This window comes from Nelumbo lutea, chromosome 6 (genome assembly GCF_056320005.1).
Source record: "Nelumbo lutea isolate HS-2025 chromosome 6, American lotus-T2T, whole genome shotgun sequence".
In the NCBI taxonomy this organism is placed as follows: domain Eukaryota; kingdom Viridiplantae; phylum Streptophyta; class Magnoliopsida; order Proteales; family Nelumbonaceae; genus Nelumbo; species Nelumbo lutea.
The window spans coordinates 40,871,964-40,899,938 of record NC_142689.1 but is presented as its reverse complement, the minus strand read 5'-3'; the positions used below and the strand labels follow the sequence as shown (position 1 = coordinate 40,899,938).

At 41.5% G+C, this 27,975-nt stretch overlaps 1 protein-coding gene across 2 annotated transcripts in view; it reads right to left on the bottom strand.

Annotated features, from left to right (window-relative positions):
- LOC148848719 (chromatin remodeling ATPase BRAHMA-like) overlaps window positions 1-27,396 on the bottom strand; it is a 30,558-nt gene extending 3,162 nt beyond the window's left edge. Inside the window, exons 1-12 of one of the 2 annotated variants that reach the window (XM_088950581.1) lie at window positions 26,737-27,390; window positions 24,227-25,318; window positions 23,972-24,160; window positions 22,402-23,736; window positions 22,168-22,280; window positions 18,044-18,131; window positions 17,850-17,936; window positions 17,514-17,606; window positions 17,300-17,383; window positions 17,004-17,207; window positions 1,775-2,017; window positions 51-1,643 (exon numbers count right to left, since the gene is read on the bottom strand). In XM_088950581.1, coding sequence (XP_088806707.1) covers window positions 51-1,643; window positions 1,775-2,017; window positions 17,004-17,207; window positions 17,300-17,383; window positions 17,514-17,606; window positions 17,850-17,936; window positions 18,044-18,131; window positions 22,168-22,280; window positions 22,402-23,736; window positions 23,972-24,160; window positions 24,227-25,318; window positions 26,737-26,949 — 5,334 coding nt within the window. In that variant the 5' untranslated portion in view covers window positions 26,950-27,390. Of the gene's footprint in view, window positions 1-50; window positions 1,644-1,774; window positions 2,018-17,003; window positions 17,208-17,299; window positions 17,384-17,513; window positions 17,607-17,849; window positions 17,937-18,043; window positions 18,132-22,167; window positions 22,281-22,401; window positions 23,737-23,971; window positions 25,319-26,736 lie in introns of both variants that reach the window. The other variant, XM_088950579.1, reaches the window with a different exon arrangement.
- Window positions 27,397-27,975: the final 579 nt, after the last annotated feature.

The window sequence follows — 27,975 nt, the reverse complement described above, 5'->3', positions numbered from 1 at the left end:
ATCTACTATGAAATGTCAATGATGACGGTGTACTATGAAAAAGAACATACCGGCCTTTTTGAAAGAGAACCAGGCCTAGCATCCAATGCCGAAAGAGATCCAAACTTCTGGGAAGATATGGAAGGAGAAATAGTCTTTGCTGATTTTCGACTGTCTGAGGATGATCCTGAAGAACCAACTTTTTCCAACATATCATTATTTCTGTTGCCTTCGGATGCTGCTCGAGGATAGTCACATTTCCCATCACTAACCAGACCATCTTCTTCTGACTGATCTTTGTTGCATGGAGGCACATCAACAGCACCACTAAATTCTTCCTCTTCAAATTCTCCAATTTCTCCTTCCTCCTCAAGCAAAGAATATCTATTCTGCTCTTCTGAACTTGCTTCAGAATACTCGCCATTTTCATCATCCAACTCTCTGTAAATAGGGAACTTTTTACCATTTGATGAACCTTTTGGCCGTCCCCTTCTCCTCTCTACTTTAATAGGAGATAAATCTGAAACCCTTTCACTGGAATCCATGCCAATACTATCCACTAAAGTGTTCTTTGAGACCTTCTTGGATAAAGTAGCAACAGTAGCATCTACCTCTTTAGAGCTGGCCCGAAGCCACTTTGGTACCTGGTCATACCTTGTCATCTCTTCAGTCCAACCCAATTCTTCATCCATTTGATCAAATAGTTCAGCTTCTTCTTCGCTACGAGCAATCATGCGATTCACCTCCTGCAGAGATGGAACATCATGAACAGTTTCCTGATACCTTTCTTCATCATGCAATAGTGTCTCCAAAGTCAAGCGCCTCTCTTCATGTGTGGTTCTTTGATCAAATCGACCTGCATTTATAACCTCATCTGCCATGTCAATCTTATATTGTTGAATATTGTTGCGAATAAGGCTTTCAATGGATCCCATATATCTATCTTTTCCTGCAAGGTCATCCTCTAAGTCAACTGTACCCCCACTCCTCAATTCATCCTCTTTCTGATGGCTAGAGATTTTGTCAACAACTGCTTCCATATAGATAACCCTGACCTCTCTCTTTTGTCCTATACGGTGAGCCCTAGCCACTGCTTGTTCTTCATTTTTAGGATTTGGGTCGGGGTCATAAATGACAACTGTATCAGCAGACTGAAGATTTAAACCCCGTCCAGCAGCACGAATACTCAGTAAGAAGATAAAACAATCAGAACCGGGGCTATTGAAGTCTACAATAGCTGATTCACGGTCTTCTAAGCTAGTTGTCCCATCAATCCTTCTATAGACAAGCCGCCGCCACTGCAAGTACTCCTCCAATATATCAAGGAGTTTCGTCATAGTACTAAATAACAGTACCCGATGCCCTGTTCTGTGAAGTTTTATCAGAATCCTATCCAAGATCCAAAGTTTCCCACAAGATTTTACAATGAAGCCCTTGGATAAATCACTGAAATAAGGATAATTAAGCAAAGGATGATTGCAAGCTTTGCGGAGTTCCATGCATCTATTGTTGAGAGTCTTGTATATTTTAGCCTGATAATGCGGATTCTTTTGAACTCTCCGCTTTTCTTCCTCAGGATCAACCCTAAGGGTACCAGTGAATTTAATCCAATCATATATGGCACCTTGAATAGCTGACATCCTACACCTCAAAACAATGGAAACCTGCAATAAAAAATCAATTCTAGTTACCAATCATACTTAAGCAAGCTACTCCAAAATATTTTGCCATGGTCTCTGCAGATTATTGAAACAATGCACAAGCATTCAACCACCTAAGAATGTTAAAATATTACCTTGCGTGGGAGTGACCCTTCTACATCTTCAACACGGCGTCTGAGCATAAAAGGCTCCAGGATTTGATGTAGTCTGTGGATAATGATGACCTTTTTTTCAGTCTCAAGCCAGTCATCCTCAGAATTTTGTGGAGGACCATCTTTTTGGAAAGGTTTTGAAAACCAATCATGAAATGCTTTGCGATTATCAAAGACCTCCGGAAGGAGTAGATTTAAAAGTGACCAAAGTTCTTTCAGATCATTCTGCAGAAGAGGGAAGGAAATCCCATATTCAATGAAATCACATAAATAGCAAGCAAATAACATTTCAAACACATCCTAATCAGATTAAGAAACGTCAACTTGAGCGAAAGAACAAAGGAGCAACAATCATCAGAATTTTATGCTTAAGAAATCAGCATTTCATATATATTCACTTTCTGTATCTGGTCATCATCCTTCTGACTTGATGTAGGACCATCAAAAAAGTTAGGATTGCTGTATAATAGGACTAAGGTTAGGGAATTTAATGGGTTAGGCATTCTCCCAAGCAGATTCATGCTGGTTTGATATGGTCACTCATTTAAGGAAGAAGCTGAGTTTTCAGGCTCAGAGAAAGTGTGGATTGGATTGGATTTTAAGATACTTGGTAGGGCTCTAGAGATCACATCTGTCTAAGAGGGAAAAATATCAGCCTCCATGGAAATTGACGGAACTTTGGTAATAGAAACTATGTACCTTTTTTTTTATTGATCACTATTCACGATGCACATGGATCTACTTGTTAAAAGGGTGTGATGAAATTCCACAGATAACCATGATATTTTATAAAATGATTGAAAATCAATTTCACAAGAAGATTAAGCAGTTTTGCTCAGATAATGTTGCTGAGTATTTTGGAAGCTCCTTAAATCTGTTCACAAAGGATGTAGGTATCTTGCATCAATCATCTTGTTCTATACCCCTTAACAAAACAGGGTTGTTGAGCGCAACACACTTATTAGAGACAGCTCGAGCCCTACTATTTCGGCATAATGTTCCTAAGAAGTACTGGTCTCAAGCAGTTCTTACTGCACCATATCTAATAAATCGAATGTCATCCAGGGTGTTGGGTATGAAAACTCCATTTTCTGTCCTTTGTCCTAACATTTAAGATTTTCCTCTTCCTCCGAGAGCCTTTGGTTGTGTTTGCTTCATCCATGTCAAGGATCCTAAAAATACAAAGTTAGGCCCTAGGGCCATATGGGGGGTGTCTTCGTAAGGTACTCTCCCACACAAAAGGGTTATAAGTGTTATGATCCAATTACCAAGAAAAAGTATGTCACCAAGGATGTGGTATTTTTCGAGTCTCAACTTTTTTTCAGTCCTCCAAGAGTCCTCTTCAGGGGGAGACTAGTAGGATGGAAGAGGATCCTTCCTCTCCTTCCTTTTTTGTGCCACTTTCAGCTTCGGGTCTTCCATCTTCTCATCTTGATCCTCCTAGTTCTAGCTGTCCAAGTGAATCTAGTGAGACTCCTACTGAACCTGTTATTACTCCCAGTGTTTTAAAGGCGCAAGGTGCAAAAAAGGCACAGAGGTCAATTTGTGCCTAAGGTGCAAGGCACAAGGCAAGTCGTGTGCCTTTTTGAAGCAAGGCACAAAAATACAAAAAAAAATGATAAAAAAATAAAACTGTCAAAAAATTCAAAAATTATATCAAAAATTTCAAAAAAAACAAAAATATTAAACATAATATTAATAAAAAATATAAACTTAAATTTTAAAATAAATGTTTTAAAACCCTATTATCTAAAATTAAAATACATAAGCATAAGATGTAAAGCATATTCAAATATTGATCAAAAAATGAGAATTTAAAAAATAAAATCAAACATATAAAACATTTTCAAGCATGTAAAACCTCTAATCTCTTTTTTCACTCAATTGCATTATTGATTTCTAATTCTACGAGTCACCTTTGTGCCATGCCCCTCGAGGCAAGCCCAAACAAGCCCATGTTAGGTGTTAAATTCTTAGTTCTCGCACAAAAAATAATGAATTTATAATTTTAATTGCTTTTTAAAAAATTATTTAATTAGAATGAATGAATGAACAACATTAGCAAATAGGGGGTACAGGCGTGCACCTTTTGTAAGGGCTGCACAGAGGACCTAGGCGAGGCACATACCCTAAAATGTGCCTCGCCTATGCGCATAGGCACGCTTGAGGCGCACCTTTTAAATCACTGATTACTCCAAATGTTGAAGATGGGACTGATGACATTAATAAACAACAAATAGATATGAGAAACGTTTAAAAGAAAAGGAAGAAAGATCCTCCAACTTGTGGCAACAACCAATCGGACTCAAATCAATCTATCTCAGTAGATCCAAGTAAAAACCCTATCACAAATGCTATCACTCCTACTTCTGACTTGGATCTTTCCATTGCTCTTTACAAGCTTGTCCGTTCTTGTACTACTCGACATCACATTTCTAAATATGTTTCTTATTTGTGTTTATCTCCTCATTACTACTTTTTGCCTACTCTTTCTTCTATACATGTTCCCACCAAGTACTCAAGAGGTTGTGTCTAATCCAAAATAGAGAGAGGCAATGAATGAGGAAATGAAAGTGCCAAGACTTGGGAACTAGTGGACTGACCAGAAGGGAAGAGCACTACAGGGTGTAACTGGATGTTCACTGTGAAGCATAAGAAAGATGGCTCAATTGAAAGATACATGGCTAGGTTGGTGGCAAAAGGGTTCACTCAGAATGAGGAAATTTACCAATTACTACAAGCAGACCTTTGCTCCAATTGTGAAGCTTAATAAAATTCAGGTTCTATTGTCATTTGCTGCAAATTTCTCTTGGGAGCTACATCAGTTGGATGTGAAGAATGATTTCTTGAATGGGGATCTACATGAGGAGGTATTTATAAATTTTCAACCTGGCTATGACTTTCAAGGGAAGGTATGTAAGCTAAGGAAAGCTGTTGGAACCCAAACACTCCCTCTGCACCCAACTATGGGAGTGGAGCAGACCACCACCAATCAGCATTTCACTAGAAGACAAAAAGGGTAGTGTGACACGCTATCACGGGGCTAGTCGTTGGGGCCCCGTGCGGCACTCGAATGCGACGAGTAAGCCTAAGCAACAAGCAACAACAAAAGAAAATGCAACAAAGATGGCACACAAATTAGACAAAAGGCAACTTGTATTGCATTAATGGATGGCAAGCATAAGCACACAGTTCAGTGTCAAGGGGATCTCATGCTTAACCTTTACATACTCTCGATTCACTCGACTACCTACCTCCCCTCAAAGAGTATGTTAAGCTTTTGGGGGAGTGACATAAATATACATCAAAAGGATGAAAAATCATAATGGGTAATTACAAGAATGCCATTGGCAGTCCCCCATACAAAAATACATGCATAGCCCACCCATGACACACTTGGACACTGGAGTGGCGACTATAGGCACGATGGATGGCAGTTGATGGCGCGGTAAAGAGAACACTTGTGACAATTTCCCCCACTCAATTCAGTCTTCGCCCTCAAAGACTAGCTTCTGCTCGTGGCTCTGATCTGTTGTTGATGAAGGAGGGTTCTTCAACTGCTCCACAAAGTTTATCTCTTCCAAGGTCCGGGCATGATGATGGGTGGAAGTCTTTAGGGTATTCTGGATGGTAGGAAAATCTATGGCTAGACCCTACGTTAAGTCCTTGCTTGGCTGCTACAAGGTAGGATTTTGGTTGTTCAGCTTTGGTGTTAGGAAGGGTTGTGGCTAGGGCTAGGTCAAAATGAAAGTTTGGATTTTTCGGGTATTATTCCCCCCGATGATTTTTTTCCCAAGGGTTGTTCCTCACAAGGCTCCTATGAAGGTTGGCTTGATCATTGTGGTGGTGGACAAGGTACGTAAGTAGATTTGGTGGTACTCGCTCTCCCCAAGGATGGTCATAGTGGAACTGGTTGTAGCTGGAGACAGCCTTGGGTCTTCCAGGAGTCTTTTGTGTTATCGGCTCATGGTGCTGACGTTGGTGCCGTTGTTGATGCCGATGTTGGCGTTGGTGCTGCTGCTGACATTGGTACTGGCACTGGTGCTGATGTTGGAACGGCTTTGGGGAAAACTTCTTCCTAGTGATGACTTCCCGACCCGTCCCAGTGCTGATGTGAGATGATTGAGACGGGGTCTTCCTTGTAGGCACGGCGCTAGCTGCATGGGTATCTACTTCATGATAGTATTGTAGGGCCAAAGTTGCTCCCCATGTACCTTCAAGGCTGTTGTCACTGGAATCATGCAAGGAGAACAGTCGTCCAAGATGAGCAAACTGTCTATGTGTGGCATGAGAGCTGCTTCCGCCTGTTGCGAGAAACTCCATTCCCAAGACAACCTGAAAATCATCCAAAGGTACTACAGATAGATTGATGGGTCCTTTCCATGACCCAACTTGGAGATCTACCCCACGAACCATGCCTTCTACTGCCTTGGCCCCTGAGTTGACAGCCTTGATCCACCCTATCAATTTGGTGGTGGTCAAGCCGAGTCGCTTTGCCTCCGCAAGCGAGATGAAGTTATGGGTGGCCCCAGTGTCCACCAAGGCTTGGGTCGGCCTCCCGCCAAGGGTGATGTCTACATATTTCAGCCCCTTGTGGGCTTTGGTGAGCCGCTTAGATGTGGCCTCCTTCTTAACCATGGCGTTGATGAGTTGGAGGGTGCCTACTCTTGGCGTCGCTGTGGGTTTCTCCTCATCGCTCTCTTCACTGTCGCTAAGTTTGGCGATGAGGGCCATGAGTTTCTTCCGTGTTGGACAGTCGTCCAATGGTTCCCATTGCAAAGGTAACAAGGTGCAGGAGTAGTAGTTGGTCTCCTAGTGAGGTGGCCCTGATAACTTGGGCCTCCTTGTGGCTTCTTCCCTTGTTGGTAATTGTTGGGCTTGTTAGTGGGCACTGGTTTCTCTTGCGTAGAGATTGATCTCTGATCTCCCCCACTCAAGCTATTGGTACGTGGGCTATGTGGTTGGTGGTCTTCCTCTTCTGACTTCCTTAGAACAACTAGTTGCTCGGCCACCACCATGGCTGATGCTAAGTCCTTCACCCCATGCCGTTGTAGTTCAAGTTCCGCCCATGGTTTGAGACCACCCATGAAGTTGAACAAAAGGTCTTTGTCAGACATGTCAGAGATCTCAAGGGTCAGGGCTGAGAACTCGTGGACATAGTCATGCAATGAGTCTTGGTGCTTCAAGTTCTTCAACTTTCTTTGTGCCAAGTACTCAACATTTTCGGGGAAGGACTGTCGCCTGATCTCTCTCTTGAAATCGGCCCAAGTGTTGATGGTCCGAGTGCCACATTCAATGTCCTTGCAACATCTACGCCACCATAACATTGCAATATCATTTAAATGCATGGTGGTTGTACGTACCTGAGTCTGGCCATCATGGATGCTAGTCGCGGAGAAGTACTGATCAAGTTGCCACAAGAAGTTTTCAAGCTCGTGAGCATCACGAGCACCGAAGTATGGAGTTGGTTGGCGCACCTTGATGTGGGTAGATGGAGCAGATGATGGGTTGGTGGCATCACGAGCACCGGAGTATGGAGTTGGTTGGCGCACCGTGACTGTTGCATGGTGTTCTGGACATCCCGAAGGGCTCCGCTAAAGCAGCTCTCCAGCTCCACCACAGCATTCTCTACCATCTCCATGTTGAGATGCAGTTCGTCGACCCGGTCTCGGGTTTCACCTACTGTTGCCTCGCAGCATAGGATGTGCATGTCCATACTAGCTAGTTGGTCGACAGATTTGTCAAGCTTGCTAGCTTTAGTTGTGCGGCCCTTTGGGGCTTGCGTCTTGGCAAGATTGTCGAGTGGAGCCTCATTGGTGTCGTGGGCTTGGTGCAACCCGTGTAATATGTTATCGACAATGTCACGGTTGCTCTTCATTGTGCTGAAGTAGGGGCTAAGACAAGGTCCAATGTGTGTAGGAGCTCCTGCTCTGATACCAACTGTCACGGGGCTAGTCGTTGGGGCCCCGTGCGGCACTCGAATGCGACGAGTAAGCCTAAGCAACAAGCAACAAGCAACAAGCAACAACACAAGAAAATGCAACAAAGATGGCACACAAATTAGACAAAAGGCAACTTGTATTGCATTAATGGAATGGCAAGCATAAGCACACAGTTCAATGTCGAGGGGATCTCATGCTTAACCTTTACATGCTCTTGATTCACTCGACTACCTACCTCCCCTCAAAGAGTATGTTAAGCTTTTGGGGGAGTGACATAAAGATACATCAAAAGGATGAAAAATCATACTGGTAATTACAAGAATGCCATTGGCAGTCCCCCATAGAAAAATACATGCATAGCCCGCCCATGACACACACTTGGACACTAGAGTGGCGGCAGTAGGCACGATAGATGGCACTTCATGGTGTGGTGAAGAGAACACTTGTGACAACGCGGTAGAGCCTCCAGAGTTAGTTACACTCAGAACCTTCCAGAGTTAGTTACACTGCCACCAGAAGATATTCTCTCCATGATTGCACACATATATGCCAGCTATATAAGGCCCTGATCATGTAATAAACAATGTGAATGAATATCTCTTTACCTCTATCTCTGAGTCATTTTTCTTCCTACCTTCCCCTCTCTTCTCTCCCTTCATCTTCTGTTTCAAGAGGTTAAGCCACCCTTGAAGGGGCTTCCGAGGTGAGCGATAACTCATCAATTGGTATCAGAGCCAGGCTATCCAAATCACAAGCTTCACGATGCCACAGACACATTCCTCTACCATGGATGATAGGGTCGACCAACTTGAGGTTGGATTCCACCAGGTGTTGAACGAACTCAGGGAACTCAAAGTGGTCGTCTCAAGCTTCGCCTCTCAGCAACAATCCGGCGAGACCCAGTAGGAGCGGAAGCCTCTGCTTCCAATAGCCAAAGAACAGGGTATTACCCCACCAGAAAAGTCACTAAGATCAACTTTCCCAACTATTCTGGTGGAGATCCCATTCCTTGGATCTTTAGAGCAGAAAGATTTTTCGAATACCACGAAACACCCGCACACCAGCGTGTCTCCATCGCTTCCATTCATCTAGAAGGAGACGCGATTCTATGGCTCCAGTGGTATCGCCAAAATCATCCCCAGGTAACTTGGGCAGAGTTCACTGAAGCTCTGTGCATCCGTTTTGGACCGACGACATTCGTGGACTACGACGAACTTATCACTCGGTTGAAGTATACTGGGACGGTAGCAGAGTACCAACTCGAGTTCAAGCAAATGGTGACTAGGGTACATGGCTGGCCGGAGAAGGCCCTAGTGGGATGTTTTGTGGGAGGCCTCAGAGAGGATATCCACCTGGAGGTGAGGGCTCTCTGTTCGGCGACAGTCATGGCTGCGATGGGATTGGCTCGCCTGCAAGAAGAAAAAATCGACAACCTACGCAGAACCAGCAAGCCGACCTACCCGAATGTGAGGACTTCCCCACAGGTCGATCAGTAGCCCATGAAACAGGTTGGGGATCATCAGAAGCCCATCTTGCCCAAGCCCACTATGCCCTTCAAACGTCTCTCATGGGCTGAGATGCAGCCCGGCGCGAGAAAGGCCTTTGTTATAATTGTGATGACAAGTTTGGGTCGGGCCATAAATGCCGGGTCCAGCGGGTGTTTGTCCTACAAGCAGAGGAAGAGCCGGAAGAGACAGAACCAGAGCACTTAAATGACTGTGAACTGATTCCAGACGAACCAGAACCTGACGAGGCCGAGATCTCCTTACACGCCCTCATGGGCCTCAACTCTCTTCAGTCCATGCGAGTAGAAGGAAGATTGGTTGGTCGGACCGTGATGATTTTGATTGACTGTGGCTCTACCCTGAATTTCATCACTTGCCGTTTGGCAAAACAACTAGGTATGACTATACAACCCACTCCTCTCTTTTCGATCCACGTGGCTAATTGGAGTCAGATGTCATGTAATGGTATATGTAAGAAGGAAAAGATCCTCATACAGGGCCATAATTTCGTGGTGGATCTCCACCCATTGGAATTCTCAGGGGCTGATATTATTTTGGGGGTTCATTGGTTGGGTGGGCTAGGTCTTGCACTTTGTGATTGGGCCAAAATGACAATGGATTTTCACAAGGATGGCCAAACTTGTCATTTACAAGGGGTGCAGTCCCCTAGTCCCCAAGGTGACACTTTCGCCTCCATGATACGGGCCTCCAAGGATGTTGGACAACCCTCATTTATGCACTTAGGCATTCGGCCCACAGTCCCAATTCTGGACAACCAGGACTGTGTCCAATTCTGGACAACCAGGGTTGTGTCCACCCCACAGGAGCCCAACACGAGGCCTTACGATCGATACTCGATCAATTTGGTGACGTATTCAAGGAGACGAACCAATTACCTCCACCCCGGGCTCATGATCATCAAATACCTCTCTTACCAGGTTCTAAACCGGCCAATTTGAGGCCATATAGATACCCTTACTTCCAGAAGCTGGAAATTGAGAAGGCAGTGCGAGAGCTATTGGAAAAAGGGCATATACAGACCAACACCAGCCCTTTTTCATCCCATGTACTCCTAGTGAAGAAGAAGGATGGTAGTTGGCGCTTTTGCATAGATTACCGGGCCTTGAATCAAATTACAGTGAAGGACAAGTTTCCTATACCCCTCATTGATGAACTGTTGGACAAGTTAGGAGAGGCACGAGTGTTCTCCAAATTAGACCTACGGTCCGAGTATCATCAAATTCAGGTCCACCAGGCTAACATCCACAAGACGGCCTTCAGGACCCACGATGGCCATTATGAGTTTTTGGTTATGCCTCTTGGATTCACCAACGCCCACTCCACCTTTCAGGCCCTCATGAATGACATCTTCAGGCCATTCCTAAGGCGCTTTATTCTGGTGTTTTTCGATGACATTCTGGTATACAACAGGGATTGGGACACACATATGGAACATCTAATACTCACCCTCACAACTCTAAGGGGGCACCAGTTACATGCCAAAATGACAAAGTGTTCATTTGGACAAGGACAAGTTCAATGCTTAGGCCATGTGGTAGCAACAGGGCGGGTCATGGCAGACCCAGAAAAGGTAGACGCCATTCAGAAATGGCCCAAGCCCACTACTGTAAAGGCTCTAAGGGGTTTTCTTGGGCTTACCAGATATTATAGGCACTTCATTAAGGGGTATGGGCTTATGGCCGCCCCTCTAACGCGTCTATTAAAGAAGGATTCCTTTGGTTGGGCTGATGATGCCCAACGGGCTTTTGAAGACTTGAAGATAGCAGTTTCTAGCCCTCTAGTCCTCACTCTTCCAAACTTCTCTCAGGCCTTTGAAATAGAATGTGATGCATCGGGTGGAGTAGGGGTCGTCTTGATGCAGAAAGGGCAGCCCATTGCTTATTTCAACAAGGCTCTCTCAACAACTCACCAAAGCCGGTCCACTTATGTCAAAGAAATGATGGTTGTGGTAATGGCAGTGCAAAAGTGGCATGCATACCTATTAGGACGCCAATTTGTTATAAGGATAGATCAACGAAGTTTGAAGTACATAGCAGAGAAAAAGGGTGCACACCCTGGAGCAGCAAAAAATGGCTTAGTAAACTGATGGGCTTTGACTACCTCATAGAATATAAGCCTGGGCCCGCAAACAGAGTAGTTGATGCCTTGTCACGAGTGGAAGAGTTAGCCCATCTGACCTGCTCTCAGCCTAGTTTTCCCTTGTTTGAAGCTATACGGCAAGAAGCCAGGTCTGATCCACAACTGTAGGACATTAGAGATAAGTAGAGTCGTGACCCTTCCCAAGTTGTGGGTTACCAAATTGTGGGGCATGATCTTTTGTTTAGGGGCTAGTAGAATTCAGCCCTTCATGACTCCGCGTTGGGGGGAAACTCAAGGGTGCTACGGACCCTAAAGAGGCTCAACAGCCACTATCATTGGGTAGGAATGCATAAGGATGTATTGCACTATGTATCCGAATGCCAAACCTGCCAACAACAAAAATACTCCTCACAGTCTCCCACTGGCCTTCTACAACCCCTCAAGATTCCAGAGCAAGTGTGTGAAGACCTCTCCATGGACTTCATCACGGGTCTTCCTCATTCTGCAGGAAAGGAGGTTATCATGGTAGTGGTTGACCGTCTCACCAAGTACAGCCATTTGTCTGCATTACCTCACCCTTACACCGCAACAAGGGTGGCTGACATCTTCATACGGAACGTCGCCAAACTGCATGGAACCCCAAGATCCATTGTCTCAAACCGTGACCCAGCCTTCCTGAGTTCAGTCTTAGGGGAAGCATTGTCTTAATCGATGCTTGGAAGCCTACCTTAGATGCTTCATAGGGGAGAAGCCTCGACAGTGGTCTCACTGGCTTCCGTGGGCAGAATACTGGTACAATTCGACTTATCAGCCGGCTATTGGAATGACACCCTTCAAAGCTCTATATGGTAGAGAACCCCCTCCCGTATTACCTTATAAATATGGGTCATCCAATGTGGCAGAAGTAGAGACCAGTCTACTTGCAAGAGACGAGATTCTTAGATTGCTTAAGTCCAACTTGACAAAAGCCCAACAACGAATGAAGGCCCGCTATGACTCTCACCACCGCCCATTAGAATTTCAGGTGGGTGAATTTGTTTACCTTAAGCTCCAACCTTACCGCCAGATCTCAGTAGTAAGACGGGCTTGGCACAAGCTAGAGCCCAGGTATTATGGGCCTTATAAGGTTCTGGAGAGAGTGGGCCTTGTTGCTTACCGGTTGGACCTCCCTGCAACCTCAAAGCTTCATCCGGTGTTTCACATCTCACTTCTTAAGAAGATGGTGGGAAATCATACTCCTATCTCATCCAACTTACCCCAATTCACTTAAGAAGGGGGCATTGACACAAAGCCTATCAGAATTGCGGATTTTCGTTGGGTTCGACGAGGTGGTCAGGTTGTGCCAAAAGCCAAGGTAGAATGGGTTGGGCTTCCTCCAGATGACGCCACTTGGGAACCTTATCTAAGGCTGAACGAGAGGTTTCCGAACCTAGACCTTGAGGCCAAGGTCAATGCTAAGGGGGGAGGGATTGTTGGAACCCAAACACTCCCTCCGAACCCAACTATGGGAGTGGAGCAGACCACCACCAACCAGCATTTCACTAGAAGACAGAAAGCGTAGTGTGACACGCGACAGAGCCTCCAAAGTTGGTTACACTCAGAACCTTCTAGAGTTAGTTACACAGCCACCAGAAGATATTCTCTCCATGATTGCACACATGTAGACCAGATATATAAAGCCCTGATCATGTAATAACCTCTCTCTCTGAGTCATTCTTCTTCCTACCTTCCCCTCTCTTCTCTCCCTTCATCTTCTGTTTCAGGAGGTTAAGCCACCCTCGAAGGGGCTTCGGAGGTGAGCGGTAACTCATCAAAAGCCTTATATGGGTTGAAGTAATCTCCTCGAGCTTGGTTGAAGAATCTTTATGGAGCCATGAAGAGAGTGGGATGAAAAGATTGAATTGGTGTTCATCATACTTTGTCCATAAGGAAACAGGGTGATATGCTTACAGCTCTCAGTCTATATGGAGATTATGGTGTAAACAGAGGGAATGATCCGAAAGAGAGAAAAAGATTGAAGGGGGTTCTTGGCATCCGAATGTGAGATTAAAAATCTAGGCCATTTGAGATACTTTGTTGGGATTAAAGTTGCAAGGTCACAAGAAGGCATATATGTGTGTGTGTGTGTGTACTTGATCTACAAGAGGAGACAAGTATGATGAGGAGTAGAAAAACAAATACACCAATAGATCAAAACCATTGTATTCAAGAGTCTATTGGTGAGGACTACTCTGACAAAGAAAGGTACCAAAAGCTAGTGGGAAAATTGATATAATTGTCTCTTACCCGACCAGATATAGCTTATGTAGTACATGTTGTGAGTCAGTTTATGCATTCTCCCAAAATACCTCACATGAAAGCAGTTGAAAGTATCCTTAGGTATTTGAAGACCTGTCCAAGGAAAGGAATCCTACTCAAGGGGCACAATAAACATGAAATAGAGGCATATACTAATGTTGACTGGGTTGTACCAATTGGAGATAGGAAGTTTACTTCTATATATTGCACATTTGTTGGGGGGAACTTGGTTACTTAGAGAAGTAAAAAGCAAAATGTGGTTGAAAGATCAAGTGCAGAAGCTAAGTATAGGGTTATAGCACATGTTGCAAAACTATTGTGGCTTAGGTCTCTCCTAGGTGAGCTGGGAATGAGAAATGATGGTCCCCTCAAGTTGTACTATGACAACAAGGCTGCAATCAACATTGCAAATAACCCTGTACAGCATGATAGGACTATACACATTGAGATTGATCGACACTTCGAGAGAAAGAGAATTGTCTCAAGCGAATTTTGCATTCCTTACACACCCTTAGAGATGCAGATTGATGATGTTTTGACAAAAGACCTATTTTCAGTGAAGTTCATTGGATTATTTGGCAAGCTAAACATGGCTGACATCCATGCTTAGCTTGAAGGGGAGTGTTGTGTCAAGTGATTTAAGTGTTAGTAGGCCTATTTGACATTTCATGCATTAATTTTATATTATGTTATGGACCTTTAGCTATTGGGCCTAAACCGGTTTATTATTGTACCGTCTAGGTGTTCCATCACTAATTAGGGGCATTCTAGTCCTTTCATTGTAACATTCTAATGTTAATATATATATATATATATATATACATATACATATATTAGTTTCTAGGGCTGGCTGGACACACATTGCTGCCCATACACACCTCTCTTCTATTCTATTCTCATCTCTTCTTGCTCCTCTACTTCACCAGTTCAGCAAACAATTAACATACAATTAGATACCACTTTGAAGGAAAGTTACTTGTTAATGCCTAATCTCAATATAGATTACTTCATGGGGACTCGATATTCAGAAACTTGATCCCCCTTAAAGGTCTACAATATATCACAGTTTAAATAGACTTCTGCCCAAATATTGTTTCACAGTAACCACCTTTGTTGTTACCAAGTATACTGGGGAAGAAATAGAATTCTGCATAGCTATGAGTTTTCATAACCACTAAACAAAGAAAAAATACTCAAAAATGTTGCAACATTCCTATTAAAGCAGAGTGTAAATCAACAAAAACCAGAAAGATGGTTTATTTGACCACTCAAGCGATCCCTAATTTTGGTCAACTACATCAAATCATGTTACTCTGATTTTGAGTGACTTGCCTAGTACTTAATATCTGCTGATGCAACAGCTCCCAGAAGGCCATGTTAGAGTAGTGTTTTGTGATGCCGAACCACATGTAATTGCAGTTCTTTGTGTTGATCCATGTAGATGCTACCACCATGTAAAATAGAACAATAAGGCCATGTTTGGGAGTGCTTTTTGGCCTAAACAGGCTTCTGAAAAAGTCACTTTTTGAAACGAGCTATTTCAAAAAGATTTTCTTTTTTGTTTGGCTAGCCACCAGCTTTTTTGTTCAAAATAGCTTCTTGCAAATGTGAAAATATAAATGGAGTTTTTTCTGCTTTTTCAAATGGGTTTGTTGATACAGAAAGCCAGTTTCAAGCTTTTCAAACAAACGGTTTTTTTACTGGTTTTTGGCTTCCCCTACATTAAAAGCACAAAAAGTGCATTGGGTAAGCACTCCTAAACACAGCATAAGTAGTCTATGGTTCTCTTTGATCTCCATTTCCTACAAACTATTTTAAGAAGATATATGAGATCCATGTAGGCCTAATGATAAAAAATGGTCCATGTGGAGAGCTGGAAATTTTACTACTGTTTATGTTTTGTTTAGTTTCATAAGGGACTATCAAATTGAAAGGATGTCTGACATAAGTAGCAGTGTAGCACCAATGATTCAAATGTTGGTTCAAGTAGCTCTAAGGCATGATTACAAGTAGGCATCCACTCTGATAAAACCAACAATGTTAATTACTGCTGAGAAATTAGATAAGATCAGTTATACTAACTGGTCCCAATCTGCTCAGGTATATATGCTGGGGGTGGTGAGAAGAAAGGGTATGTTGGTAGGAAGGTTAAATAGCCTGAATGGATGATGTTAAGTATGAAAAAGAGCATAATCCGCAGATTCATTCAAGGAAAACAAACAATGGAAGTGTGTTTCTGATGCATTGGGACAATAGCATATGGTGTGGATGAGTTACATTGTAGCAGGGATAGTTTATGGCATTTACAAATCTTTTCTAAAGACACAAAAGATAGAAATAGAGAATAGATTCCTCAGAACTAATCCATCTTTCCTTTTCCTCTTTTTCATCTTTAGTTCACTACTTGCTATTCTTTTTGAAGTGGTATGTTCAAGAAGTAGGTGGTTTCAGGAGGTTTGATTGAGTAACTAAAACATAGTAGTAAAGCCCATCTTTGACAAAGATGGTTGTATAAAGGCATGGCTTTTGCAGAGTAGAGGAAGAGAGTAGTTGATTATGGAGTTTGGAGATTGAACATCTTGAGGTCTTTCAGATGAATTGTGTTCACTGGAACTTGCCTTTTGGTCTTTACAAAGGTATCTATTATCAGTGGATCCTCTAAGTAGATTACCCAATAAACTGAATCCAGAAAAAACTTGGGCTAGTACATAAGGCATGGCATAACAACAAAGGCATCCAATAGGGAGTAAACACTCTAATTATTGATCAAAAAAAAAACTCTAATTTATTATTTTATTATGTTCTTAATTATTTATGTAATTAGACGTTATTGACTGTGATGCTCTTGCATCATAGTTTTTGAGGTTTACATGCCAAAAGCCCAAAATACCTGTATACTTGCACCATGCCATCTACCAAGGTAACACTGTTTATTTCTATTTTCTTTTGATACGGTTATCATTAAAAATGTCTTACAAATCTACAATTTTCCATTTATTACATATGTAGTCAGTCATCTTAATCTAAAAATGAAAAAAAAAAAAAAATGCACCAAGAGGTATCATACTTGCGTCTGTACCATCAAATACAGGCAACATCAACCAAAGTAGAATCAATGAAGAAAACTCCCCCAGCCCCCATAGAAAAGGAGATCTCATAGAACATAATAGTTAATAAAAAATCCCAATTGTCAATTCAATCTTGAACCATGTGAAATACCAGCATTCATGAATTACCATAGATAAAAATGGAAAATGAACAATATACCCACGATTAGAATGAAGGTAAAATCAACACATGTTCAACCAAGGATAAAAAATAACTATGTTTTACAGATTTCTATGTATTATAACTAAGTGGCTACACCTGTAATGGAGTTCCTGTAAGAAGTAGGCGTCGCTGACAGCGATATCTATCAAGATCACGTGCTAGAACTGATTCTCTATCCTTCATACGTTGTGCTTCATCAATTATGATATATTTCCAATCAACTCTTGACAACTTTGAACGATCATACATGATGAACTCATATGTCGTAACCAGCACATTAAACTTCATGGCACAAACTTCCTAAATAAAGTGTTTCGGTTTAAACAAGAAGGTTCAGCAAAGTATCAACAGTTCACATATCAATGAAAAAGAAAATAAAGGCAGACACTTACTTGAGAAAATAACTTTGACCTTTGCTCCTTTGCACCAACATAAAAGATGCAAGACACAGATGGCAACCAATTATGGAATTCACTCTGAAAGATAATGACGTCAAAGAGATTAAAGTGAAAAGCAGAAATGGTTTTATTTTTTCATGAATAGAATGGAAAAGGAATGATACATCAAGTTCATAACTATGAGGTAATGAAAAAAGAAGCATCCAACCTTCCAGTTAACCAAAACAGCATTTGGAACAATTATAAGGTGTGGCCCATAGTTCCCCTTGAACTCCATCAGATAAGCAATCAGTGACATTACCTGTCCCAGCAAAGAATCCGTTAAAAGGAAAATGATTATTTATTAGTCTGTTCTGTCTGTTTTTTTATACATAACATTAGGTTGGTATCAGAACTTCAAGGTTTCTCAACTATCAGTAGGAATGTAATTAGAAATACTACCTAAAAACAGAATGGCTGCACATTTAGCTTCAGAGAGAGAGAATAAATTGAGAAAGAAAAAGAGGAAAAAATGCGAAGTAAACCATGTTTAGCAGAAAGCAACCTGCACAGTCTTCCCTAAACCCATCTCATCAGCCAAAATCCCATTTAGTTTGTTATTATACAAAGAAAGCATCCACTGCAACCCAACCTGCAAAATAAAATAATGAACTCAAAATGCTTACTTGCAACAAGAAAAAAATGGTAAATGACAAAACAGAAGAAAAGAAAAACCTAATTAAGAGGGCTGCAACCTACAAGCTGATAATCACGCAAGGTTCCACCACGTAACATTGAGGGTTGCCTCATGACTCTTTCATTCACAGCATGTGCAAGATTGTAATATCTGGTCAAAATTATGACAATATGTAAATAAATAGAGTACTGAGGAGAAAACAACATAGAGTAATTCTACCTACCATCATCTCAGATATTTAAACTAAAGAAATGTTTATCCTACAAGATCAACAGCCATGAGCCTTTAAATCATGAACGGACAAGACTTGAGAATTGATACTTCTTCAAATACATAAGGCTAAAGGATGTTTAAGTTTCCTTTTGTCCTATCGATTAACGGCTTCTTGCACCAGCATTCGTCTCTTAACTAATACATGCAAAGAAAAGTTACTGCATAAATTGTATGTATCTTTATTCATGGCCAGTATGATAGACTTCAATCCAGCAAAACTAAATTAATCAATCCATTGAAAAGAAATTAAGTCTTTAGATTTTTCTTTTTTTGGGGGGGACTTTGTGGAACCAGACAACAGGAGTAGACTATTCCTCATAAAGTCATACCCATAACCCCCCAATCCCAGGTGAAGGTGGGCATCAATCCAAATTCTCCAGTTACCGCCTAGGCAACCTTGGCCGGGCACCTAAAAAAAACAACTTGGCTTACAGCAACAAGGTGCCTATCTAGGCAACTAGAAGTCCACCTAAGCAACAAAAATGGCAAGGCATGTGCCTTATTATAATATCATTAATATTGCTACATCTCACCAACATGTGTTTTAATACATTCCATTATATGCTATAATATCATGTATGTTTTGTTTTAATATTTTTCTATTGAAAAGAGAGAACAAAGGAAAGAGTAAGTACAAAGAGGTTTCTTTGCTCTCTCTTCATTTAATAAAACAGTAGCTTTGCTATTTTTTTTTTTTTTACTCTTTACTTACTCCATATCTTAAATTTTAACATATAAATAATAACCTTTCTGGCTTTCTGGCTTTCTAATTTGATAAAAAAAATTACTCTATTAAATGCTTAAATTATTAGTATTATTTTTGAAGGCATAATTGTCAAGGCAACACCTAGGTGACAAGGTGCCCATGCAGGGTGACCTCACTTAATCGCCAAAGTATTTTACATGGTTTTAGTATATACTTTTATATTCTTAACAAAACAGAAACTATTAAACTTACTCAGTATGTGAGTTAAAATACTAGTTTCGTTTGTATTAATTACTTATTTGTTAGGGTTCAATCAACATGTATGCTGTCTTGAATAAAAAGACTCCAAAACCCATATCGATAAGCATGAAAAAACTCAATTTTGTCCAATTAAGTATAGACACATATTGATTATCCTCAGCCCCTCTATTTTCTGAAATTCTTTATGCCGATTTTCTATGTTTTAAATGAGGTCTATATTTGCAGCAAAAAAAAAAAACGTGAAGTTTATACATTTTTTATGAAGATTATAGGCAATTACTAGTGGAAGACAGTTACTGCTTGCTATGAAACCAAGGGAATTACCCTAGGATTGACGTTTTTTATGCAAAAAAAAAAAAATCCATTGCCTATCCTTGCCTAGGCACCTTGAAAACCATGTTTGAAAGTATTGAAATTAATATGTTTGAAACGCTATTGTACAAGGTATGATGATTTGCCATGTTTTTGAAAGGAAATTTAATGTTCTTTATAAAGACAATTGCTATTTTTTTCAATTAATATGCATGTTGAATGGAATATAAATCTAGGGAACTAGGCAAAATTTAGTTTCTTAGTTTATGAAAATTTTATCGCTTAGGTGATTTAGCAACTAGAAACCCCATTGTGAGGGGGAAGAGGGGGAGGAGGGAGGAGAATAGGGGCGGAGCCCCTATTTTTCGAAAAATAAGCATTGAATCTGGAAGAAGAAGAGGCAGAGCCCCTGTTTTTTCGTAGAAGAAAAGAACTGAAGCTGGGATGGAAGAGAAGACGCCCCTGTTTTTTCGAAAAAAAAAAAAAAAGAGCACAAAAGCTGGATTCAGGCGCCCCGCCTAAGTTTCTGGACAGTCGCCTAGTATACAAAACTATAGGCATTTGGGCGAGGCGACACTGTAAAACCGCCTAATAGCCTAGGCATCGCCTAGACAACTATGCTTGACAACAAGTGTTTCCACTACAACCACCTAGAGACCTTACAAACTGAGCCAGTTGGCACCTTCAGTATTCAGAATGACAAACCAAAAAAAAAGAAGATACAATAAGAAAGCTGTCTCCGGTGTTTTAAAATGTTCTCACCTAAAAATGCATATTTTATAATACATGTAAATGTTATAATATGTATCATAAGAATTATAAAATAATTTATACACAAACTTGCTCATCATTAGATCTGCTAGTAGGTTCATTCTCTGGTGTCCCTGGAAGACCATCTATAAACTCCTTCCTCTTTTGCTAGAAAATCAGGTATCATCCAGTATCTGGTCATAAAATTAGATTCTGTGGGGAAATTGGAGGGGAAACAACCCCTTTGTCTTACTTTCTCTAGACTTTATAGCCTTTCCATACACAAGAACTTTCTATTGCTGTTGCGTTGTATCTTCCCTTTCTTCTTCTGCTTTACCCAGAACTTTGGTTTTAGGAGGATCATTAGGACTTTGAAATTGATGAAGCCGTATCCTTGTAGGTTGCATGAAACATGTTTTCCTTTTTGGCTGACAAGAAGGGTTCTACAGTTTAATCCTCCTCTCCTGGTAGTTTCTAGTAGTTTTCTTTTCTAGGTCCCTTGATGTTTCACCTTTTCCTTCAAACTAGGACCATTTGGGAAGGCCAAATTCCACCTACTCCTGAAGATTCTCAATATACAATGGATCACAAAAAGTTAAAAAAAAAAAAAAAAAAGATTCTCAATATAGATGAGATGCTTAATGGAGATAGAAAAACTGGTTCATCTCCACTCATGTGTGTGTTCTTTATTTTGGGAAGTGGTGAAAATGTCAATCATTTCTTCAATGATATGGAACCACTTTTCCCCTCCATTTGGCACTTCATGGATTTCATTGTGGACCTGTTTAATAACCAATGGCTCCCAATCACAAATAAAATGGGAGAACTTGGTGGAAGTGTCCTATGGTTGTCGTTTCCTGAAGTATTTAGTATAAGAGAAATACTAGAATCTTTTAGATGCAAGGGACCTTGTCCATCATTGAAATCATTTCAGTGAGAGTCGCACACTGGTCACAAGACTCACAGCTAGAGAAGAATTCAGGAGTACTTCTATCAACTATTTTAAAGGGATGGCAGAAGATTGCTGATTCATTTCAACCAAGGAGGCAGATCCTACATGCTTTAGAACACACTTGAAAAAGGAAGAATCAAATTTAACTTTTATGACTGCTCTCCAGGGACCAGGAAACTCAGGTTGTTCAGTAACTGGTCATTTATTTAAAGATTTTTTTTTTATCAGTGTCATTTATTAAAGATCATGACAGACAATTCTCATGAGCTTTTCAAGTAATTTGCTTCAAGATTTAAAATTTGCATCTTCTACAGACTGGGTCAACATTATCATGGAAGGTGATTCCAAAATGGTAGCTGAGTGTCATCACCATCTGATTTTTGTTGATAGGTACTCATTCAATTTTTCATTAAGAAAAAAAAAAAAAAAAAAAAGAATGTTGGATATACAACAGATCATACCTAGCACCCAACTACATATCAGCAAGCTGCATCATCAACTTCACCAATTGTAAAAGCCCATCCCCCAGGTTTATATTCCTCCAATACAGCTTGTTCTATCAACTCCTTGCCTAGCTGTTTTTGTCATTATAGGTCTATGGGAATTTGGATTTATGCTGCAAAAGGCAAGAAGGATGGATGGTATCTCGAATGCCTCATTCAACTGGATCCCAATAATGGTCAATTTTCTTGCTGATACTTAGGCCAGGAAAGGGGCAAGTAGGGTGGATTTAGTTTAAGGGATACCTAATCCAGAGCTCATATGAATTTGGCATAGCTGAGTAATGTACATTTTGGTTCTTTACTTTTGGTTTGTGCTTGTCCTTTTTTGGTCAATCAGCCCATGTTGCTGTTTTTCTGATTCCAAAAAAGGATTATTCAGCCTGTCAGGAAAGTTGGTTCGTCCAACTTTGCAATTTATACTAAACTTACTTATTGACAGATGAACTATCTTTTGGTGCATTCATCTCAGAAAACCGGTTCCTTATCATTACTTCCTCTCGAGCACAAGATGCTGCAGCCTTGACTTCTTCTTCTGAGAGACCCTGTTGTTACAGAATTTAATAAATAAGTAATAGTTCACTCTCCAAAAAGCAACGACAAGAATTAAGTAAAGCTACTGATTATAATCATGAATTAAAAGAAAATGAGTAGAAAAGACCATGCCTGAGATCGTGCAGCAACAGCAGCAGCATTTGCTGCCTCCTCTGCATCCTGCTGGTTCTTAGCAGCTGTTATCTTCCCTCCCAGTTTATGAAGATATTCTTCCGTCTGTGACAGAAATGACGATAAAACAGCATATCTCTGAGAAGCATCACCTGTGATGCTGGTCTGCTGCTCCAGTAACATTTCACGATACCGGTCAACATCGTTATTCTTCAAAGCTTCCATCCTTTTATTCCTGTCATCATCCTTTCTCTTTGAAAACTCTCTCAACATTCTCTCATGGTATTTGGCAACTCCCCTGTTGCGAGCAGTCCTTGCATCACGAATGGCCCAGTGTGCCTCAAGAAGCTTCTTACGCCACTGGAAAATGGATTTTAGTTGTTTTTCTCTCATGGCCTTCTGAGAAAGTTGCACTTGCCTACTGAGCTCCATACGTTGACGTTCACAAAGCCGAACAAACTTTCGGTATGGCCTGTCAGGCATTGCCATTATCTCCTGCTGCTGTTGATCAACTTCATCTCTAACACGTGCCTGGAGATCTAAAAGCCGAATTTTCCTTTCTTCAATTTGCAGCTTCAAGACAAGATCTGGTCGGATCCTCTTCCTCTCTAAATTCACCGCTAGCAGCCCACCTATCTTCTTTAGATTCTCTGTCCTTTTCTTGTTAAGTACTTCAGTGCCTTCCTCAAATAGAAGATCTTTCACATCATATCCCAGCATTAAATTATTCATGTTATTCAGAACCACTGCAGAGCCAAATGAGTCATGTTTCCTAGTAAAAAAGGGGAAGTCAAAAAGTGGTCCATGATACTTTCTCATGGGGCTAACATCTTTTTGCTGAGGCACAGTGCTTGCCTGATTGGGTTTCTTAACTTGCACAGCATCGGATACAGCTACCTGAGGTTGAAGAGCCTTTCCTCTATCTGCAGTAAAATCACCTTTAACAGGAACCTTCATACTCCCCCGATCAATTTCATGCTCTGACTTCACAGTAAATGTTGTATTTTGCAGATCTTCCTTCCCAACAGATCCCATACGAATGGGCTCCTTTGTGACAGCTGTCACCCCTTGAATGTGAACAGCAGATGAATTTGTTTTCTCTTCTCCTGTGAAGGGTTCATCTTTTGGCAGACTTTGTCTGCTGCTTAAAGGTGAGACCTGCGGAGGCTTTTCAAGGGCCTCTGAATGTCTCGTGTGTTCTTCAATGTTCTTCCCAGTAGATCTATCATGATTAACCATGACTGCAGGGGGGAGGAATACCTGCTGTAGCTGTGACTCGAGCGGTGGTGGGGCAATAGCTCCAAGCACTTCTTGAGGTAGACTGCTTTCTCCTCGCTGTCATGTACCAAACTAAAATGTCAAATAACACTGTCAAGATCTATTATAAACTGGAGACGAAAAGGGCCATAAACAATGCTGGTCCCAGCTATCAAGTGTCTTAGGGAAGGGGGGAGGGGGGACTGGATACAGACCAAACCTCTAGCATGAAGTGGCCAGTGGCCACAACTCAGACTCAAACCCTCACACACACACCACACACACACACACACATCAGTTGGATCTTGCATACCTTCAGACGCCTAAATGCCAATATTTGGGCTTTAAGGACATGGAGTTGTTGCTTAGTAAACCCAAGACACTGTTGTGGCATCTGTGCAATTCTACCCTGAGATGGGAAGTTGGTGCCTGAGACCCCATCAGTTGATTGAACTGCAGATTGTGGAGTGGATCTGTTCAACTGCTGCAACTGTCTGAAGTACTGCATTTGCACAGAAGATTCAGTCCCAGTCAAGGAATTTCTTGCATGCAGAGAATGATCCAATACCTGGCTTGTGTTCACAGAAGTCTGTGGTGGATGAATTGGGGGCATTCCATTTCCAATTGCAGCTGGCTGTCTGGGAGTCTGGTTCTCTCGGCCATGAACAGTAACCGGCTGCATTTGAATGTTATTAGAATTGACCATTGCAGCAGCTGCAGTAGTTGGAGAAGGCCCAGTAGGAGCTGCCTGTCTTGTTTTTACAGGGCCAGACTGGCCAGACATATCACTTGATGAATTTCCATGAATAGAGTTCTCACCAGCAACCATAGAAGGAACAGCCTGCTGCTTTGATGTGGTACCTTGCAGTGAGGATTGTGCAGCATTACTCTCATTTGGCTTCTTAAGTGCAGCCATTCTAGATTGCCAAAGTGGAAGAATTTGAGACACCAAATTAGCATTGGCAGGTAGAGACAGATCAATATTGTGTTCCAATGCCCAAGCCTGCACTGCCTGTAACTGTGCCATTGCAAGCTGGTTGTTAACAATGTTTTGGATGGATGGCTGAGACTGTGATGACTGCACAGGCCTTATCATGTTTGTTGCCAACATCTGTCCAATTGCTGCCATCTGAGGCAGAGGCTTAGGCTCACCCCTTTGATCAGAAGTTGGCTGCTGCACTTGCTCCATTTGCTTCTCACCATGCACTAAATGTTCAGCAGACTTTTTGGAGGAAGATGCGTGTGCCTGATTAGCTGCCTGAATGGACATCAGGTCCTGCATTTTCAGATTGCCTGAACGTACATCGTGGTCCTTCACAGTTTGAGGGCCCACCATTCCCATCTTACCTTGTTGCTGTGGCTGCAGGTTCCCAAGAGCAGTCTTCTGCTGGGAAGCCTGCAATGCATATTGGATATATGCCTGATGAATTGGGTTCTGAATATGCTGCTCAGGGCCTTGACCTTTGTTCTCACTCTCCTCACGAATCTGAGAGTGACCATGTTGCTGAGACAAATCAATGAACTTCCTAGGCTGTTGAGGCAAATGCATGGAGCCAGAGGACGAAGGGAAGTTGCTCCCACCCATGACTCCATGGATACCACCTGCTTGATATGCTAGTAGGCCTTCATCTCCTTCAGGTTTTCTAAGTTGTTGTAATGACTGCATAAAAAATACACAGGAAATGACTCAAGAGATAGAGCAAAGGACCTTTTCGTGTAAGTACAGGAAAGGACCATATTCATTCATATAAAATATAAACCTACTTGGGGATGATGCATGAGAAGACATCAAGAGTATCCGGTCACCAAAATGGAAATAAATACAAGTACAGGAAAGGATCATATTCATTCATATAAAACATAAACCAACTTAGGAATGATGCATGAGAAGACATCAAGAGCAACCAGTGCTGATATGGAGATGAATAGGATAAAATCCCAAACACTACAACCATGGTTAAAAATAGAAGGAAAATGTAAATAGGCCAAAATCGGATGTTGGTCCCAGCCATCTGGTATCTCGGGAGGGGTAGACTGGATATGGACCTAACCTTTGGCTTTTTTTCTCTTTTGCACAAATTGGCCGCTCTCAGAAGAAGGAAAATGTACCATAAGGGGAAAAAATGACAAAAAGGAGGAACTAGTACAAAAGGGGAACAAAGAAAAAAAATAGAAAAACAAAAGAAAAGAATAGAACGAATTAGGGAGAAAATAGCATGTACCACAAGTGAGGATGTCCTTAAAAAGTACTAAAGTTCTTACATGAGTTAAGTTCACAATACATTATCAGCTCAAATCCATCAAAGAAAATAAAAATCGAGTAGTAAAGCAAGGAAAGAGTTAAGCAATGAGTTAAGTTCACAATACACTCACTCAAACCTAGTCCAGAAATAGGCAGAAAAGAAGAAAAATAAAATCATACCACTGAACGCACCTAATTCTGTAACTTTACCCCAACTTAAAAAGATAGAGAAAATTGAAATTCAAAGGGGAATCAAAATAAAGCCAAATCTCATCACGCAGAAAGTTCCTCATTACTTCATACAAGGAGATTCCGCTATTGAACTCACTGATACTGGGTTCAAGCACTTTAACTCACATAAGCAGCCGTGAGTACAATGCCGGACAAACTTGCTTCAACTCAAATTTGAGAGAGAGAGAGAGAGAGAGAGAGAGAGAGAGGTGAGTGAAGGCAGAAAATATAGATCGAGTTTAAGCAAAACTTTTAGTCTCAACTATAGTTACTAGGCTTGAAAGGCGCTTCCAACAATGTCAAAACAATTTCCATGTGTTTATTACGACTAGATGAGACAAATTGCCTGATTTGACCACTAATGCCACTAAATTACCATCCACAATTTGCGGGAGTTATGGTGGATGAAGTAACTGCACTCAACAGACACATTACCTTCCAGCGTCTTTAGAAAGAAAAGAAAAAAAAAAAAAAAGTGCTAAGAGAACCACAACAATTTAATTTGAAAGCCTCTCCAATTAATAAGAAATTTAAAAACCCCAAATTCCTCGAATTCCCAATAAATCAAAGCGCGCCACACTGCAAACAAGTAATTAAACACTTACCTGCCTAAACGCGAGCTGCTGCTGCTGCTGTTGTTGCTGCTGATGTTGCTGTTGCTGAATCGAATCAAACCCTAGATGTGGAGCCGACACCGCCGACGAAGAAGAAGACGGCGATGCCGAAGAAGAAGAAGAAGACCGGCCGGGTGGGGCCATGGCTGGATTCCGGCCATGACCTGGGGCGCCAACGCCCTGTTGCGTGCCACCAGATTGCATACACGAATTCAAAAATAGCAAAAACCAAACAAAATAGACCAAATTACAAAATCCCCAAAAATCGGCGCTTGGGAAAACCGCTATTCAAAAGCACTTTTTACGACTCTTGGCGCCCTTTTGGTCCACTGATCCCGACGTCAACAACCGACTTTCTCTCACTCTCTCTCTCCAACATTTTCGCTGCATCTACGAGTGACTGGCTTCAGGGCTTTAAAGCAGTTCCCCGCTGATTTCTCCACCAATACGCGATCAATTTCTGGTTTTCTGGAAACTAGAATTGCAGATCGTATATTGGATTGTCGCCGGAATCTCCCGAAGTTGCCGGAATCCGGTAATTAACCCGAGGATTAACCCGATTTGCGTTATCAGTCAAACCCTAAGCCCGTGTTCTTTTTTCCCCTGCGTTCAGCAGTGGCTGATAACCAAACTTTATATGAACCCAGGGTCGGGTCCGCTAACTGCGGTTAAAAGTCGTCTATGGAGGAACTTCGCTCAAGACATCACAGTTAATGTCAGTTAAGGAAATGCCCTTTATCTACCACCTATTTACTATACTGTCCACAAGTTTGGACCATCTAGTCTAACATCTTTGGTGATGACACTGACACTGCAATTTCGAGAAATGAAACTGCTTCTGCTTTTAAGTACAATTACTAAAAAACCCTAATGCAATTCAAGGTTTCAAAAATCAAAATTTCGTTGCTTATCGGGGTGTATCTTATGACATATCGTATTAGTCCCACCCCAATAAGCTAAACATTAAGTATTTTATATTTTTAGTATTTTCAGCAGTCGCCCTTGCTAATGCTAAGTAGCGTTTTCAACCCATCACTGATCCAATCCGTTTGAATCGTCACTCAACCGTAGTTTCGGGTTCGGTTCTCATAAAATCTGACTTTTGGTAAAAAATGGTTGACATGGTTAAAATCATTTGATCCAAGCAGTTAAATCAGTGATCCATTCAATATAATTATCGACTAAGGGTTCTATAATAAATATGTATATAAATTTTGGAAGGACATAAAT